The following is a 19,211-nucleotide window of genomic DNA, read 5'->3' as shown; positions in this document are numbered from 1 at the left end:
GACTGCATGTATGTCTGTGTGAGGGTGTCAGATCCCCTGGACCTGGAGTTACAGAGAATTGTGAACTGTCCTGTGGGTGCTGGGAATTGAACCTGAGTCCTCTGGAAGAGCAGCCAGTGTTCTTAACCGCTGAGCCATCTCTTTAGCGCTCCTTGACTTACATTTTACACGCAAGTGTTTGTACATGGTTTATTACCTTTATACAAGTTGATATTCTGGCTGTGTGTGTCACTCTGTTTTCTGTTTTATATAATGAAGGGTGACCTTGAGCCTCATGGGACACTTGGCAATGCACGCAGAGATGTTTAATTGACACATTGGGATTAGAGGATTGCTCCAGGGCTGTGGCTAAATTTCCTGCAGTATACAGGGCATCCCACAGTAGAGAATCATATAGAAGTTGTGGTTTGAAGGTAAAATGTCTTCTGAGGGCTCATGTGTTGAAACACTTGGTCCTCAGCTGGTATCGATGTTTGAAGACTGTGGAACCTTTAGGGGAGGGAGACTTGATAGAGGACGTCCATCGTTGGGGGTGGGCTTTGAGGTTTTATAGCCCGTCCCACTTATTGTTCCTCAGTACTTCCTGGGTGTGGTTGCAGAGTGACAGATCCCATCTTTTGGGAACTATAAGCCAAAGTGATATTTTTCTCTGTTAAGTTGTTTTTGCCCTTGTATTTCATCATAGCAATGGAAACATACGTCGTTCCTGAGATTTTAATAGGATTTTGTTTTCAAACTTTTATGAAGTGTCAATCACTAAACATAGTACACACATTGTGTCTCTTTTACGAGTCGCCTCTCTCCCTCCATTGCTTCCACATCTGCAAATTCAACCAACTACAGACTGAAAGTACTAAGAAGAGAATAATCAGATCTCTATGGAGCGTGTACCCATGTTTTTTGCCTGAACAACACTAGATGAGACCTATGAACATGGTATTACATTCTGTGGCTATTCTACAGGATCCAAAGACAAGTTATTTCAGATGTTGCTGGAGTTACCAGAGCCTGAGCTCTGACACCCTTAATAAGCCTGGCTCAGCCACCCACTCTTGTAGCTGGAGAATTTCTCTCCAGCTCCTACCGCCAAGTCCCGCCAGTCCCGGAGCCCACTTATAAAATAAACACACAGACTCTTACATTATTTAAACTGCTTGGCCATTAGCTCAGGCCTATCATTGTCTAGCTCTCACTCTTATATTCAGCCCATTTCTATTAATCTTTACTTTGCCACGTGGCTCGTGGCTTACCGGTACTTTACATCTTCCTTGTCTTGGCGGTGGCTCCAGACGGTCTCTCTTTCCTTCCTCCTTCCTCCATTCTCCTCTCTCCTTGTCCCGCCCATACTTCCTGCCTGGTCACTGGCCAATCAGTGCTTTATTTATATAAAGCGACATCCACAGCACACTCTGTCAGCCAGTTAAACAACTGACCATGAAAAGCAGCAAAAGGAGCTTTAGTCAATGTTGGCTACATTCGGAAGGACAGAGAGATTCACCCCCAAGTCTATTCTCCCCTCCTTGTATGAGGTTTAGGTAGAAGTGGAGGGTTCGAGGCACAGGAAGCTAAGCAGATCCTGGACAAGGTGTGCTTTGGTCCATCATTGTCTCTTCCGAGTCCTCCTGCAAGGTTGCAGGAATCTGTTCCTGGGAGATATGTTTCCCTCTGACTGGCACCAGGTTCTGCCAGCATGAAATTCCTGGGGAAATCCCAATTCCTTGGGGTCTGTTGTTTCAGTAGTCAGATAGTCAGAGGGAAGGACATAGCTGTCTCTAGAATATCCTCCTTAAGCCAGCCATGGTGGTACATGCCTCTAACCCCAGCACTCGGGAGGCAGAGGCAGGGGGATCTCTGTGAGTTCTTGGATAGTCTGGTCAATACAGAGAGTTGCAGGACAACCAGGACTATACAGAGAGACCCTGTCTGGGGGGTGGGGGGAGAAAAGAAAACAAACAATAACAACAACAGACCAGTTGTATGGGCAGAGCCTAGACCATTTTCTATGAGGGACTTGAGCATCTTCAGATTTGGGTATCCAGAAAAGCAGGGAGAAAGGATCCTGGATCCAATCCCCCAAGGACAGCTAGAGATGGCTATACTGACAAAATCCCACCAGGATTTGTCACACCTTGCCTTCAAAAGAGTAATTAGTTGTTTAAAGTCAAACAACTAATGATAGCAGACAGACGAAGTCCTGACTTCAGAATTGTGTGTCAGTCAGTATGGATAATAATGTCAATAGCCCCATAGATCTACATCTTCCAAAAATTATTTTCTCACCTTATTTTGAAGGAATTGGTTTGAATGGACAAAGGCAGAGTGCAGTTATGGTAGTTTTTCCTACTGGTTAGCCAAGCTTATTCTAAAATTGTCTCATTGTCTAGCACCAACATTAAAACGTGAGACATCTCTTTTAATATTTGATATTTAAATTCCTGTGTGTCTAACAAGTGAGTGTCAAAGGACGTATCTGAGCTCGAATCAAGCAATTGCTGGAACTTGCTATCATGCAGGAGTCTCCCCAAGTGAGGAGGAAGCTCTGGGGAGATAATGAGCAAAATGAGGTTCATATAAATAGAGCTCAAATTTCAAAGACTCACATTCATTTATTTAACAAACACAGTTATTTGACCAGTAAAGGCTGAGACCCAACAAAAACATTCCAGGTCACTCTGCAAACCTTATCTCAAATGTTCTATTTACAGAAGCCTATGAAGAGCAAATGAGAGAATTGGATTTTTTGGTGAAAACGTTTTCTCTGATAACATTGACAATCTTCTTTTTGCCTTATCCTGGAAATAATGAGAAAAATGAACCTTTGTTAGGTTTTTTTTGTAAGTCAAAGATAAACTCTTACCCAGATGCCCTGTGAGGATCCTCCCAGCCCCCTGCCCAGTGAGCACAATAGTGGTAACAATGGGAGCAACAACAACAGCATTGAATCCGGTAGACAGCAGTCATTTCCCATCACAGTATTCAGAAGACACTTTAGTCATTTTTTTTGAGACAGCATCTCATATGTCCCAAGTTGGTCCCCAACTCACTAGGTGGTAGAGGATGGCTTTGAACTTCTGATCCTCCTGCCCCCTCATCCTGAGTGGTGGGATTATGAGCATTCAGGCTTTAGCCACCACACCCAGTTTATTCAGTGCTGAGGATCAAACCCAGGGCTGTGTGTATGCTAGGTAAACATTCTACCACCTGGGTTATACCTCCAACCCCTACTTAGCACTTTTTGACCAAAATTTAAAGGAAGCTAGATAGCAGTGTAAACAAATGCCATGTGTGTAAGAAGCCGGAGTCCTGTTTTATGAAACTCCTGTTTGTATTATATGAATGTGGGAGAGAGATGATGTAATTTTCCTCCCTGTGGGTTGCATACACTCTAAACTAAAAGCCACTGACTTCATTTACTCACTTCACTGGTGCAGAAACTCTCAGACATTAAAAAATGCCCCATAATACTGAGCAGAGGACCTGGGTTTGGCTCCTAGCACCCATGTGACAGCTCACAATTCCAATAACTCCAGTCCCCAGGGGATCCAATGCTCTCTTCTGGCTCCTAGGATACCAGACACATAAAATAAAAATAAATAAAAAACAAATACGTATGTCCTAGCAATCTAATTAATTAAATTGAAGAAAGGATATGAGTAGTAATTTGACAATTGGAACAGATTTGAGTGAGATAGGATAAAAAGAGCAGGATTAAGCTTGAAACTGGATGAAGGAAGGATCTCAGAGAGGGAGGGGAAGGGAAGGTGCCATTGTGGCCTCTGGAAGGTGCCTCTTGTTTTCTTACACTTGGTCATGCAGAGGATTCTGCCATCCTAGGGCGGTGCTGGTCCTATTTCAAGAAGTCTGGGTGGGGCCCAAGATTCTGCATTTCCAGTGCGTTTCCAGGTAATACTAATGTTGCGGTCCAAGAACCACATTGGAACAGCTCTCTTTATGCCAGGAGCTACACCCTTTTCTTCCAGACTTCTCTATGCCCCAGGGGTCTATGGGAGATGGGGAAAGACAAAGTAGAATCACTCCCTCTTCTGTTAATAAATGTCATTTTATGCACAAACCTGAACCACAGATAATATTTAAACAGACATGTCATCAGACAGGAAGTATAGGAGTTTGGAAATTTCATTAGCTAGAGATTAATGAGTGTATGTATCTATTCAAAAGGTAGGGAGGGAGTCATTAGTTGTAAATGTACTGATCCTAACTCTGGGATAATGGAATGCATTTCTCAGTTTGTGCAATCAATATTGATGAGCGTGAAAGAGAAAAATGTCTTCTCAGAAATGTACTTGCTTAAAGATTAAGAGCTGTATTGTCAGGAAGATGCTTTATTCAGTTATCTGGTGTGGTCATTTAAACTAAATAGACTCATAAACATCACACACAGGTTAGTTTGACAGAGTAAAATAAGCTGAATTCCTTCCTGGCTTTCCACACTCCCCAAGCAAGTTTTAATATAAATTCTTTTCCTTTTGCTCTAGGTTATTTGAGAGTGTGTATCAAGAGCAAAATAAGGGAGCTTCTTTTTGGATAGACAAGCGTTATGGTAACCTTTATGGTGTTTAACACAAAGCAGCAGGAGATGGAACTGCTGTAGTTTCTGTTAAATGCTTTCAAGCTTGGGAAACAAACCAAAAAGACAAAAGAAGAAATTGGATTCTTACCTGGTAGAGAGTCCCAGGGTTAAAGAGCCACACTGTTTACAGGAAAGGCTGTGACAACCGTTCATTCTAGTTGGGAGACCTGGTACAATTCTAGATTTAGATTGGTACACAATTATCATGTGTCAACAGGGCGGCAGAACGGGACTGTTTTCTTCTGAAATGTACCTTTTTATTAATTTCTTTTAATGAGATGGGTTAATTTTTTTGGTTTTTGGTTTTTCAAGGCAGGGTTTCTCTGTGTAGCCTTGGCTATCCTGGAACTTGCTCTGTAAACCAGGACTCAAGGAGATCCACCTGCCTCTGCCTCCTGACTGCTGGGAATAAAGGCATGTGCCACCACCACCCAGCTGAGACGGGTTAGCTTTAAATGTGCCATCCTATTAAATTTCTTTCAAAGTTTGAGTCTTAGACTTTAACCCCCTACCCTTACTGGAAAATGTCATCTTCTTCAGTAGTCAGTTTTCCATCTGAGACTATAACAAATTACTTCTTAACTGCCCTGGCAGGGAAAAGGAAATCCCAGGAAGCGATTTCCCACAGTTCTGACCGCCTTACAGAACAGGGCAGAAAGTCAGTGATAGGTGAGACCACACCATAACCAAAGCTGCAGTATTATGTGCATTCCTTCCTTGCCCTCTATTTAAACCTAAACCTCGTGTCAGGACACTTACGGACTGGCTTGGGGGTTGGGTCCGGACCCCATGATTTGTCCCACCCAATGTGGCCACATCGAGTAAATCTTTCTCTCCTTCTCACTATTACTACTGTCTAATCATTGACTGGTATACTGCCTACAGGTAGACAGCAGGGCCCAAGCCTCCACCCTAAAAAGTCCCGTAAGATTACCACAACACTGAGAGTTTAAACGACACAGAGATTGTCTTGCTGTTCTGAGCTTGGAAGTAACGCTGCAGAGGCGTGTTCCCATCTGCTTCTGGGTACCCTCCAGTTCCTTGCCTTTGCACCTGAATTCCTCACTGGGGGTTCTTCCCCTACCTTCAAACTACCATGGCTGACCCCCTCTTTGGCCTTCCCCTCCCACTGTTACTATAAACTGAACCTGAGAAGCCCTGAATCTCAACATAGGGTAACTAAGAGTGGATGACAGGCTGGCTTTTTTTTTTTTTTAATCTGTCTTCTCTTTGCATCTGCCTCCTGAATTTTGCTCACTTTTGCACTTAAGAGGTATCTGTCTAAAATCCAAAGCTACTAAAACTGCCTCATCTTACTGGAGGCGGATAGGCATAAAGATAAGAGAAACAAGCCAGGTGGTGGTGGCGGTGGTGTGGCGCATGCCTTTAATCCCAGCACTGGGGAGGCAAAGGCAAAGCGGATCTCTGAGTTCAAGGCCAGCCTGGTCTACAAAGTGAGTGCCAGGACAGCAAGGACTAAATAGAGAAACCCTGTCTTGAAAAACAACAACAAAAAGGAGCAGGAACAGCTTTTACAGCATTTTCCTCCGGAGCCCCACTCCAACGTTGCACCCAAAATGACTGGAAGTCTCTAGTGAACCTGCACTTGCGCTGAGTTCTAGGAACAGCAGAGCCTCATAGATCTGTTTATCTCACGGTGAGATCACACCCAAGCAGGAGCACTCATCTCCTGGAACTGACTTGGCTCACCAAGCAATCAGGACTTCTTCCAGCCACCTTTCACAACCAAGGGAGAGATAATGATCAACCACATCAGGCTGTGGCAAAAACTAGCTTCATCTGCCTGACTGACTCTTGCCTCCATCCCACCCTTTAAGTAGTTCTGCCTCTATTTAAATTGTAAGTTCATGTCAGTACTGTTGGGGAACATTATTCTAAGGCGTGTTACTTTTGTTTATGTTGCATTTGTTTAACTCTGTGAAGCTGTGTTACTTGTGCCTGTCTAAAACACCTGATGGTCTAATAAAGATCTGAACGGCTGCTGTGGGAAGTTCTGTATGGCAAATGTGTTGCTAATTAGTCGATAAATAAAACACTGATTGGCCGTTGGCTAGGCAGGAAGTATAGGCGGGGCAAGAAGGAGAATAAAGCTGGAAAGTGGAAGGCTGAGTAAGAGAGACACTGCCAGCCACCACGATGAGGAACAGCTTGTGAAGATGCCGGTAAGCCACGAGCCATGTGGCAAGGTATAGATTAATGGAAATGGATTAATTTAAGCTATAGGAACAGTTAGCAAGAAGCCTGCCACGGCCATACAGTTTGAAAGCAACATAAGTCTCTGTGTTTACTTGGTCGGGTCTGAGAGGCTGTGGGACTGGCAGGTGAAAGAGATTTGCCCTGACTGTGGTGTGGGCCAGGCAGGAAAACTCCAGCTACAAACGGACAATAGCGAGGCAGGAGACAGGACAGGTGGGGCTGGCCGGCAGAGAGAATAATTCAGGATAACCTAGTTGAAGTCCAGCTGAAGAGCAACTGCCATTCCTCTTTGTCATGGAATATCATTCCGCTTTTCCATGTAATACAGCATATCCAGTTTCCAGTGTTTAGAATGTAGAAGAGAGAGAGAGAGAGAGAGAAATACAGCATATCCAGTTTCCAGTGTTTAGAATGTGGAAGTGTGTGTGTGTGTGTGTGTGTGTGTGTGTGTGTGTGTGTGTGTGTGTAAAAGGGACATTATCCTTCCTTCCTACCAAAGTATGTTTTATCATCTTAGAGTTTCCTAAGAGAGAACTGTTGCATTTTGGGTACGGATACTTGCATAATTACCTCTAAAAAACGTTCTGTATAAATTGTATTTGTCATGGTGGAAAACGCCACAGTTCTCACAAAGCAGAGTATGCCTCTTTCATACTTGTATTGATTTCCATATATACTCTCAAATGCCTTGGAGGTCTGGATTCCAAAGCCCTCCACCATTTCCAGTCGTGACTTTCATATTATTTGAAGGTATAACTGCTCTGTATGGCTAAGTGGGCCCTTTCATGGCTTACCCAGAATTTATTGAGATGGCTTGTCACTGTGTTGCTCAAATGAAACAGTGTTGCTTCCCCACAGGACATGGGGCAATGTTTGCAGAAGGTGTGGGTTGTCACATTTGGGAAGAGAATGCTATTTTTGTCTGGTGTGTAGAACCCAGGGGAATAACTGCCATGCAGCACACAACAGCCCGAAGGACAAAGAAGAGCTGTGGAGACGGAGTAGTGGGTTGAGCTCCTGGTTCTTAGTGCTATTTTATCATCATTGCAGGAGTTCCCGGCGCCATGCCAAACGCATCCTGGACGGGCAACCTCAGAGCTGTAAAGTGGAATGATATGGAAGCTCAGCATGGAGGCTGCCATGGTAAGGTCTCCCGCTCTCAGGCCATACCGCCTGTGGTTGTTGGCATGGGGATAATTGTTAACTTACTAGAAGGGGTTCTTGTGCAGAGAAAGCTGGATACCTCATCACGTTGTCTCCTGGAGATAAGTTTCCATTTCTCAGACATTCTTAATCTTAGAACTGCCAGGGAGAGATAGTACTTTCAAGTTAAAAATGAACTTTGTTCTTGCTAATTTTTGATTTCTCATTGCCCCTTGCTTACTGTTCCTTTCGGGAGTGCAGGAGCTGGGACAGGTGATGTCACGAGCTTGTGACAGAGCATGCTCACACTTTGCCCCCTCCCCATCACGCTCTTCCCTCCACACACAGGCCAGGAGTGACTTGGAGAGCTTCAGGTGTTTGTGACCATTCTGGCACATGGCAGGTGACATCAAGGAGAAAGGACTCTTCCCTAAATAGACAAGAACTAGAGACCCTAAATCAGCGCCTTTTACGACAGGGTGGGGGTGGAATGAGACAGGGTCTCATGTATTCCAGAGTCACCCAAAACTTGCTGTGTAGCCAAGGAAGACCTTGAGATCTGGGTTCTCCCTCTTCTGTCTCCTAAGTGCTGGGATTGCAGAGATGTGCCTCTAGTCATTGTCCTTTCTATTGACCCTCATAAGAAGGAATCCCATCTGGCCTGGGCATCATTCACTCCCAATACTACCTAGCACATAGTGAGCAGGTGTATCTACCTGTTTATGCTGCTGTAACAATGTAGCATGATTGGACAACTTACCTATCAGAAATGTCCTCATGTTTCTGACTGGAAATGCAAGATCACGTGTCACGGAATTGGCTCCTTTCTTGGCCTTTCTCCTGTGACTTTTCAGTGACCTCTTCTCCCTGTATCCTCTAGGTCTTTTGACTGTATCCTAATTCCCTCTCACAAAATCCCCAGTCAGAGCTGAACAGAGTGGCACATGCCTTTAATCCCAGCACTAGGGAGGCAGAGGCAAGTGAATCTCTATGAGTTCAAGGCCAGCCAGGCCTACATAGTGAGTTTCAGGATAGCCGGAAATACATAATGAGATCTTGTCTCAAAAAAAACAAAAACCTAGGCAGGTTTCCAGTGTCTGTATACATCATCCTCACCACATCCTCAAGCCAGCCCCACTCTGCCTCCCTAGCCTTCCTACAGTCCCCTCTGATCTGCCTCGTCCACACCATCACCCAGGTGGCATCATTACCTTGAACTGTAACCTTCCCTTATCAGAGAAGCTACTGTCCCTCCAGTCCAGACTGGCCTGCAGCCTCTTCTCTCTGCCTTTGCCCGTGCCCTGTCCCTGCTTAGACGAGAAGGTGTAGACTGGTCAGCCTTACGTTTTTGTAGGTACCCTTATTGATCACCAGCTAGGAACCAAGCTAACTGGACAGAACCCGAGTGGCCCAAGCCCACCTCGGACTCGTATTCATCTTTCTTCTTAAAATACCTGCTATGCCAATGGCCACGTGAAAGCTTTGTGCAGTTAAGGGTGTAAATACTGTCCTTCAAATCAGTACGTAGAGAGAAGAAAGAGGCAGACTCCAGAGGGATTGGGATGGTGCGGGGCATCACTGCAGTGACTCAGTAATGCAACATAGAAGAGGTTCTGGAAGGACACTCAAGTGTTCACCCCGTCTTTAGGTGCTTGAAACAAAGCACCCCAAGGCATTGGAACTACCCAGGAATCTAATACCAAAGGTATTAGAACTACCCAGGAATCTCCTGCTGGGAGAAGGAAAAGGCCGAAGCCTGGTACCAGTCAGTGGGAGAGCTTGTCTCCCTGGTAGACATGTCTGTCACACAGGCCTGATAGCATGTCCGACCACCTGGCTGGAGAAACAGAGATGGGTCAGTGCTGTGTGGGACCACACCATGACTGGGACTGTTTCATGCCTCTGGCCCTCCCTTAAACCCCAAAGATGTATGTAGGGCGAGTCACTGGGTCTCCTTGTCCTTCTTCTCAATGTGGCCACATGTAATAAATTTCCTTTTTCTGCTTCTCATCATTTGTTTGGCTTACTAAAGATAGGTGGTTGGACCTGGCTTATTGGGGCTGGGACCCTGGCTCTGACATTTAATGACCCTCCTGACACTGTCACGGAGCTCTGGGGACCGTTCCAGCTTTCCACCATTCTTGTTTCCAACTCATCCCCAGCAGAATCCTTTATTCAAACAGAAGTTTCCCCTTTCTGGTGTTTCCAGAGACACTGCCTTCAGTTTTTCCAAAACCGTTCCCAGTCACCTTATACTTCACAGACGAACCCAGCTGCTCACCTCCATCTCAGCCTTCTCCAGCCCATCACTTAACAGATACTCATGTAATGCTGAAATATTTACCAGTCATTGTTCCAGAGGCAGAAGATGCAGAAGGGGGCAAATGGTCTAAAATCCCTGCTTTTCTGGAGCATGTAGTCCAGCCCATGAGAAGCAAGGCATTGCCTAGAAAGAACAAGAAATAGTATGTCCCTTCCCTTCATATATGTATATAACACTGCAAACAGATGTCACCTATATCATAAAATATTTATGTATGTCATTTATAGTCTTACACAGTTTAAGACATATGTATGAAACATAAAAATGAATGTATAGATGAAATCATAAATTTGGAAGGTTTATGTATAATTATACTGTATGATATTTATATGTACATTACCTATACAATACACACATCTATGCATGCATTCCTTTGTGTTTACACATGTGCATGTAACACACATCAATTGGTAACAAATAGCGAACACAAATGAATGAGGGAAATGTGGTAGGGAGGGCCTTACTGAGCACGTGACCTTGAGGTGGTGTCCAGCACTGGGCTGTCCATTATCTAGGAGAGATCAGGGTTATAGGGGTGTGGGGGTAGCCCCTGGGAGAGTCAGGGAGAGTGGGCCTGCTGTGCTTGGAACTGACAGGGGAAATGGTGTGTTGGAAGTGGTTGAAGAAGAGCAAAGGGTGGCCAGGGTCAGGAGTCTCAAACGCCAGTGCTGGGAGTTCAGAGCAGAGATCCATTCCACCTGCGTGTTCACTGAATCTCTCTGGCTGCTGCGCTGTGTGTGTGAAAACAGGGCAAAGGAGTCACCGGAGGAGCCGCCCTTCAGAGCAGTCCAGACGGGAAGACGGAAGCAGCGTGGGCCACGGTGGTGGCTGCAGAGCATGTTGGGGACAGTTTGGAGAGGAGCAGTCATGAAGGGATGAGATTGAGAACTTCAGTGCTATCCTGGCACAAAAGTGCCATATGCAACCCCAGTACTCAGGAGACAAGGCAATAGGGTTGTTAACTGAAGGCCAGCCTGGGCTACACAGAAAAACTCTGTCTCAGAGTCCACTGCTGACATGCTCCCTTAGCGAGGCTTACTCCAGCTGGCACTCAAAGGTGGAGGTGACACTTTCATCAGAGCTCAGAGAAGAGACAACACAAACCAAAAGGACCTCTTTCATCCCCGTGCTTCTAGAACTTTCCTGTAACTCTCATGTGCTCATGCATGAACTGCTCTAGGATGCTGTTTTCATTGTGTTCGATGCCGTCTTATTCAAGTGCATATTTGTGCCATTTGTCCTAAGTGGTTTAAGCTCCTGGTGGGCTAGGGCAGCCCAGTCATGTTTCATTAGCATCTCATCATACTTGATTAGGTTTCTGCTATCTCTAGTTCGCCCCTGGTGACTTCTAAAGACAGGCATGTCTAACTGTTTTCTGCCCTGTCTCCCCAACAGGTCACTATGTACACGGCATTTGCATCTATGGAAATGGAGACTTAAAATGGCTAGTAAATTCACAAAGCCTATTTGCTAACAAATTTGAGCTCAACACGTACCCTCTTACTGTGGAGTGCCTGGAACTGCGGCTTCGAGAGAGAACCCTCAATCAGAGTGAAACTGCCATACAACCCAGCTGGTATTTTTGATCCGCAGCAGCTCTGGCCTGGTGGGAAATCAAAGGCGTAAAGAAGAGCCTTCCTCTCCAAGAGACTCTTGCCTTGGCTATGCTGGAGGCTTCAAAAACGGGTTTCAGGAAAATATCAGGACTTGGCTTCATGGCTATGCTTAAAATATCCACTGGACACTGTGATACATTCACTGACCAGATGGCTGGGTCTGCTGTCCTGGTGTTTTTATCTAGCCTGGCCATTTCATTTGAATGTCTTTCCTTCCTCTTCCGCCTCTTCTTTTTTCTTCTTTTTTAAAGACAAGCTCTTGCTATATATCTCTGGCTACCCTGGATCTTGCCAGGTAGCCCAGGATGGCCTTGAACTCGGTTCTCCCACCTCCCCCCCACCCCCCCACCCCCCGCAAGTGCTGCTATTACAAGTGTGTACAACCACACCTGGCTCTGATGTCTGGCAGTCACTTGATGCTCATCTGCCTCTTACTCTGCTTACTGTGGTCGATGATAAATTTAAATGCAGCGGTTCTCTGTGCCAGATACTCATATTAGTATATCCTGCCAGGAAGGAGAATGGTGGGAATGCTGTCTAAGAATATCAACCCTTAGTTTATTTGAGGAGGAAGCTTTCATACCATCTTGGTAGCAACTATGCATTCAGCCATACGTAGGCATAGAGAGAGCTTTCTAGTAACTCACCACTTTCATTTAATCAAGTACTGATTGGAGGTAGTGGTGCATGCCTTTAATCCCAGCACTTGGGAGGCAAAGGCAGGCGGGTCTATGAGTCTAGCCTGGTGTATATCGAGCCAGTTCCAGGACAGCCAGGGCTACACAGAGAATCCAGTCTTGAAAAACAAAAGACAAACAAACAAAAGGAACTGATCTTGTGGAGCTGAGGAACTATAGAGTACAGTGTCTGAGCATTTGACTGACATGTGCGGACTTGGACTTCGTCTCCAGCAGCACAAACAGGCCTGTGAACACTGACATTTTCAGTTTACTTGTGTCTGAAGTTGTGCTTACAGTACAAAGCCATGAAGTGACAGAACATGCCCTTAAGACAGGAGCCAATCTGTGGCTGCAGGAAGAGGACCTCAGGGATGCCGAGCATTTCCATGTTCTGTTCCAGAATATTCATGGAGAACACTGACACATCCTCACAGGAATGAGGGAACTGTTTTCTTTCCCACAGGAAAGGTGCTATTGTGTGGGTCTGGAACCTGTGAGCAACTCACTTCTGGGGTTCCGTTTCTATATGAGAGATAGGGACCTGGTTCTGTTGTACACAGCTTTAACCACGCCAGGAAGGCGTCCAGGTAGCTTGCAATGATTGGTGCTGAAAGGTGTTCCTGGATGCTTAAGAGCTTTCGATTGTAGATGGACGCCTATGTCCTTTTTCACTCACTCACTATTCATTGACTGAGCCTGCATTCACTAAATGCCTCTTGAACATCTGTGGTCCTCCAGACACATGTTGACACAAGGTATTTTCTCCGCTATAAAGCTGGGGAGTGGTATTGGCTTTGGAAACCCTGCTGTAAAGTCTTACAAAATGGCTACACTGCACAGATGCCCGTTCTGACTGCATATTCCATCAGGCCGTAGGGATCAGTAATTACAGTCAGATTAATCCAGAGACGTGGGGGCAGGAGGAAACGTAAGTTAAAGCCTCTTGTCCCCCACCAGCTCCTCCTTGTCTCATTTATTCAAAACTCACACCTCTCTCAAGGGTGACGTATCTGTATCTTGCAGATGATGTAACAAGCCTTAGAATAGCTAATGATCATTAGGAAGCAAATTCTAAGAATTTAGGCTAATCCTCGCAGCTCATTTCCTTAGGGTTGTTGAGAGAAGGTCAAATAAAGCCATACTTAATATCTCCAGAGAAGGCAGAGTTTAAGAATGGACTCAATGTTAATTTGGAGAAAAAGTTCTGTCATTCAGAAAACTGTGAGGTCAGGACTCAGCAAGTGCAGGTGCTTGCTGCCAAGCCTAACAACCCAAGTTCAATTCCTGGGACCCACACAATGGAGGGAGAGCGTTCACTCCCACAAGTCACTCTCTGACCACAACACACATGTTGTTGCACATAGTCACTCCCTAACACACAAATGAATAGATATAATTTTAAAAAATGTGTTCATAAATATTTACTTGTTCTAATGAAAAAATGCTTGCTTTAAATGATGTCACTTACCACAATGTCATTCTTGTGCTGTAATTGTGCCTGCTGCATTTAATCATCTTTAAAGGGAATCATTTTCATGTAAAACTTTCTTTTTCCTTCTACTGAAAAACAAAATGGGATTGTGTTGAGTAATAAAGGGTCAAAAGGCAGGGATGCACTTGGTCATGGTGAAGTCTAAGACGGGTCTCTTTTTTATGTTATTTGGATGGTAGCACCTGAAAAGATATGTTTTACACTGGATTTCTCATGGAAAATGAGAAAATTTTCTGGAATAGAAGTTTACATGCCTATTGCTGGTCACCTCTTTGTCGTACATACTTTAATATTGGAAGAGAGTAGCATTTGAGCCAGTGAGCTAGCTGTGGAGGTACCCTCATCTACGGTATCTGTTTTGGTGTTGATGTTTTCTGTTTTTGTTTTCTTGGAAATAAATTAATATATTGTTTTCCACCTTCAGGAATAGTATGTGTGTTTATTTCATACCTGGTTAGTATGCACTAAGGAACATGCTCAATGGTTCAGTTACCCCAGCTTTAAAAAGGACACAAGAAACACTTCTATGTATGTGTAGCTGTCTAAAATCATCTGTCCACTAAAAACAATAATGGACCTTTCCCTTTGTGGGGTGAGGGGAGAGTGATTGAGAACAGCAGAGTGAAATAGAAAATTGGTTTTATTTATGCATTTGTGAGTGTTATATGTATGTATGTATATATGTATGTATGTATGTATGCATGGAAGCTGTCTTTCATAGAACTTTGAGCTTGCCATTTGGGGCTGGACTGGTGGGCTGATGAGCCCCCAGGATCCACCTGTCTCCACTCCTCCCTTGCATTGGAGTTCTAGGCATGCCCCCCTTTCTCTGGCTTATACATGGATGCTGGGTATCCAAACTCAGGTAGTCATGTTTAGTGAGCAAGTGTTTTACCAGGCATAAGTCATTTTAAAATAGTCTGCTGTGCTGGTCAGGCTTTCTGTCAGTCACTATGATCAAAAGCTCAAGGAAAGCAGTTTAAAGGCAGAAGGATTTGTTTAGGGTCACAGTATTTGGAAGTGTCAGTCTAGCCTAGGGGAAAAAGGCGTAGCAGAGCATCTGGGAAACAGAAAAGGGATGCAGGTGGGAGCCAAAACAAGATAGAGGTCACAAAGATACGCTCCCTGCAATCTATTTCCTCCAAGGAGTTCCCAACTCTACACGTCAAGTTGTGCATCTGATTCTGGCTATCTGCGAAGACAGCTGCTTCCTGCCTGCTAGGCAGCTGAGCTCATTATTGGAGACCAACAGGCAAAATCACAGAACTTATCACAAGTAAGTTGGCGATTTGTCAGGGGCAGTTCGCATCAGGTTGTCTAGCAACAGGATGTGAATGATACCAAGTGATCTACCTTTGATATGAGTCACATGTCAAATATGATACTTGAAACAAGTCAAGTGTGATCTCTCTTAGTCACCATTTTTAAAAAAAGAAGAAGAAGGCAGGTCCTTTCTATTCTAGATGGAGAGAGAAAGCGAAATTCTGAAATATACCATGAAGTTTTAACAGAGCACTCCAAAGCCACCAGAACAATGTGGTGGCACAGGAGCACAGGTGGGGTAGGGTGGGGGATGAGGGCTTCATTAGACGAGGTTGTCAGGAAGGCCTGCCTGATGAGATACTTTGCACCGCAATTTTGCCATCTGCAGGTGACCGAAGACTACCTGGATGTTAGGGTTTGCTTTCATCATTTATTTTTCTAGCCCTGGGAAAATTCCAGTCAGTCACAGTCTCCCTGGAACATAACTCGTTCCAGAGCTTAGGCAGGGAAGCCCTGAGATGAGCCCAGAACACGCTGTTGTGACGTGTGGTACAAGAGTCCTAAAAGGGTGACAACGTGTGTCACAGGTTCAGGAGTTACCTTGAACTCTCCTACTGCATCAAAATTATGACAGTAATATATTGTGACCCAATAACTACAATAAGAACCCAAGCATGAATAATACATGCATATGTACACATGTGCATATATATAAATGCACGTATAAAATATACTCATAATTAAAATGTGTAAGAAGCTATTGACTTGAAGTTGAGTTCCTGCTCTTGGTTCCAGCAATCAACCAACAAATCAGTTATGGTTCTTTGTCTCACCTGGGGCTGAGCAAACTGGTTCTGTCATGGCCTAGAGAGCAAATGTTTCGGGCTTTGTGAGTCACATGGTTTCGATTGCAATTATTCACTTCTGCTGTTAGACCTGTAGATGACGAGGTATGAGCATGGGCTGTGTGCTAATAAAGCTGTCCCTCTCTCACAGGCTGCAGACTGTGATTTCCTACTCTACACAATCCTTCTCTAACATGTGTCAAGCCCAAAGAGGGCGGAAGAACATCCTCTTAGGTGTGAACTACCTCCTGGTGGGAATGCTTGAGTGCCCCTCCCACCCACAATCCCCAGCCAGGAGGAGGGAAACACACAGAAAGAAGGCTGGCTTCTAGACTTTGGTTACATCTCTGTCTAAGGCATGGTTAAACAGCTCATCCAAATGAGCAAGGAGAGCTGGGTAAGCCTGGCAGGGTAAGAGAGCTTATGGAGTCTGCTTGAGCTGCTGCAGGGAAATCTCCCATGAGGAAAAGGTGGGAGTTTTAAAACAACACATCTGTGGAGGGGGGCGCTTTCCTATTTATATCTCTTTATCTGAAGCTGTTGGGAAACTTAAGTATGGGCTGCAATGGCTCTCCAGTCTAAGGGCTATTTACTGAGCACTTTGACTATACATGCAGAATCAATGAATTTTACACATCGGCCAGGCATAGGGGGCATGCTCAAATCCCAGAACACAGGCAGTAAGAAGGCTGTGAATTTGAGGCCTGTCTAGGCTACAGAGTAAGACCCTGATCTAGTCTGGGGCTCAGAACTCAGTAAGGGGGTGTAGCCGAGGCTCACTGGATGGTTAAGAAGTGTGCTAAGGTGCCACATGATGAGGCTGAAAATGTAAAACCACCCACTGGGGTGCTAGCAAGATTCAGTCGCCTGCTGGGGCACCACCAAATGTGCAGGGCAGGCATCTGCAAGGCTCCCCAGGTAATATGATAGGAAGCCTGCTGTGGGATAATGATTTTGTACACTGGTTTAATAAAACACTGATTGGCCAGTAGACAGGCAGGAAGTATAGGTGGGATAAGCAGACAAGGAGAATTCTGGGAAGAAGAAGGCACAAGGAGAATTCTGGGAAGAAGAAGACTGAGTCAGGAGACGCCTGCCTGCCATTCAGGGAGCAGCATGTAATGGCACACAGGTAAAGCCACGGAAAATGCGGCAACATATAGATTAACAGAAATGGGCTGAGTTTAAATGTAAGAGCTAGTCAGTAGTAAGTCTGAGCTAATGGCTGAGCAGTTTTAATTAATATAAGCCTCTGTGTATTTACTTGGGTCTGAGCGGCTGTGGACTGGGGGTGGGGGGGTGGGGGGCACAGGAAAACTTCTGGCTACAAAAGCCCTTCAGCAGGATGACTTAGACCCTTCTGTGAAGATAACAACTAGGATGCTGCCAACATTCTCTCAGAAGCTACTTTCTGGGATGCCCACACAATTCGCCAGAGGTGAACAGCACTGGGTGTCTTTCAGGCTCACTAGAGTGCCCAAGTGACACTCAGAAGCCACCTGCAGGGCATTACTGAAACTCATGAGAAATCTGCCCTTCCACCAGCTGAGTTTAACTGAGAAGAACTTCTGCTCTAAGTTCTAGACTCAAAGCCAATGCCTTCAAGGACCATGACCAGGAAGGAGACCACTTCCTCTTGCGAGAGCCCTCTTTCTGCCCTTGCTGATGAAATAATGTGTGAGCTGGCAAAGGAGAAGTGTTTCAAGGGCCCAGCTCTGTATTGGAAGGAAACACATGGGAGCTGAAAGGGAAGAAACTGTACCCAGCACTGTCCACCCCCATGCTCTTGTTTCCATTGCTTGTCAGCTCCCCCAGAACATCACAGTGCTGTTTCCATCCACGATGCCCCCTCAGTGAAGACATGTAGCAAGCTTTTCAGTTAGACTATCTTTGTACCGCCAGCCAGCAAATAATGACCTGGAGACTTATTATTAATTATGAAAGCGTGCCCTTAGCTTAGGCTTTTTCCCAACTAACTCTTATAATGTAATTCACCCACAGTTTTTAATCTACATTTTGTCACGTAGCTGGGTTACCTCTTCTTAGTATGGCACATCCAACTTGCTCCCAAAACGATCTGCTGGCGAAATCGTGCACCTAGACTCCTCCTCTCAGCTTTCCTTTCTCTGCCCAGAAGTCCCGCCTCTACCTCCTGCCCAGCTATTGTCCATTCGGCTTTTTATTACACCAATCACAGCCATGCATCTTCACCCAGTGTACAAATATCCCACAACAAAGACACTCCCCCCCCAACTGGAAGATGGGTTGTCCTAGAGTCAGCAGATGATCCCTTGCTGTGCAGCTGTTTCCTCCATGCTGCAACATCCTTGGAGGGAGGAGGGATGCTCACAGGACCTGGAAAACTATAGAAAACCAGCATGTTCAGGTGCAGAAGGTTACAAGACTCGGGTCCCTCTCCACAGTCATATGGGCAGTGAGCAGTTGCTGTGGGGAAGACACTCTTCGGTGAGACCACCTGCAAGTTGAACAGGCAGCTCCAGGGATGCAGCCTGTTTTAGCCTTCACAGTTCTTCAGTGTTCCAACTGCCCTGAGGTGTCCCCCCACCCCGGCCATGCTCCTGTTAATAACCAGAATACACCGATTGGCTCACGAAGCTCTAAGTGTGGGATGGGATCTTTGGTGTGTCATCCATGCCCTATCTGGGGTGAATACATGGTAATTCCTTTCTCCCCAGAAACTGAAGCTATAGTTCTACTACACGATCACAACCCAATGGAATGTTCTGTTTCCTTACAGTACAAATCTAAAGTTAATCTCCCATAGCTGATAAATAAATAGTGAGCAAGAGAGAGATTAGAAATGGTTACCATATACACAGAAATACAAGCAAACAGGAAGCACAGAAAGCTCCTAAATCCTTATCTTTACAATCCATCAGAAGGCTGTAGAATGTCTCTGGGTCTCTTCCACCATCCACATTCCCCTTGCCTTCAGCCTGGCCTCAGCCAGCTAAATTTCTTTCCCTCATGGAGTGACTGAAATCATCTTTTCTGAAGTGTATGACCCCCAATAGTTTTGT

The 19,211-nt window shown here is 45.2% G+C and overlaps 1 protein-coding gene across 1 annotated transcript in view; it reads left to right on the top strand.

The window, feature by feature from the left end:
* Window positions 1-12,238, top strand: part of LOC131911193 (N-acetyllactosaminide beta-1,6-N-acetylglucosaminyl-transferase-like) — a 43,038-nt gene extending 30,800 nt beyond the window's left edge. The window contains exons 2-3 of the mRNA XM_059263137.1: window positions 7,859-7,951; window positions 11,670-12,238. Coding sequence (XP_059119120.1) covers window positions 7,859-7,951; window positions 11,670-11,860 — 284 coding nt within the window. The 3' untranslated portion in view covers window positions 11,861-12,238. The remainder of the gene's footprint in view (window positions 1-7,858; window positions 7,952-11,669) is intronic.
* Window positions 12,239-19,211: the final 6,973 nt, after the last annotated feature.

This window comes from Peromyscus eremicus, chromosome 5, assembly GCF_949786415.1.
Source record: "Peromyscus eremicus chromosome 5, PerEre_H2_v1, whole genome shotgun sequence".
NCBI classification, from domain to species: domain Eukaryota; kingdom Metazoa; phylum Chordata; class Mammalia; order Rodentia; family Cricetidae; genus Peromyscus; species Peromyscus eremicus.
This window is presented reverse-complemented; position numbering and strand designations above follow the sequence as displayed.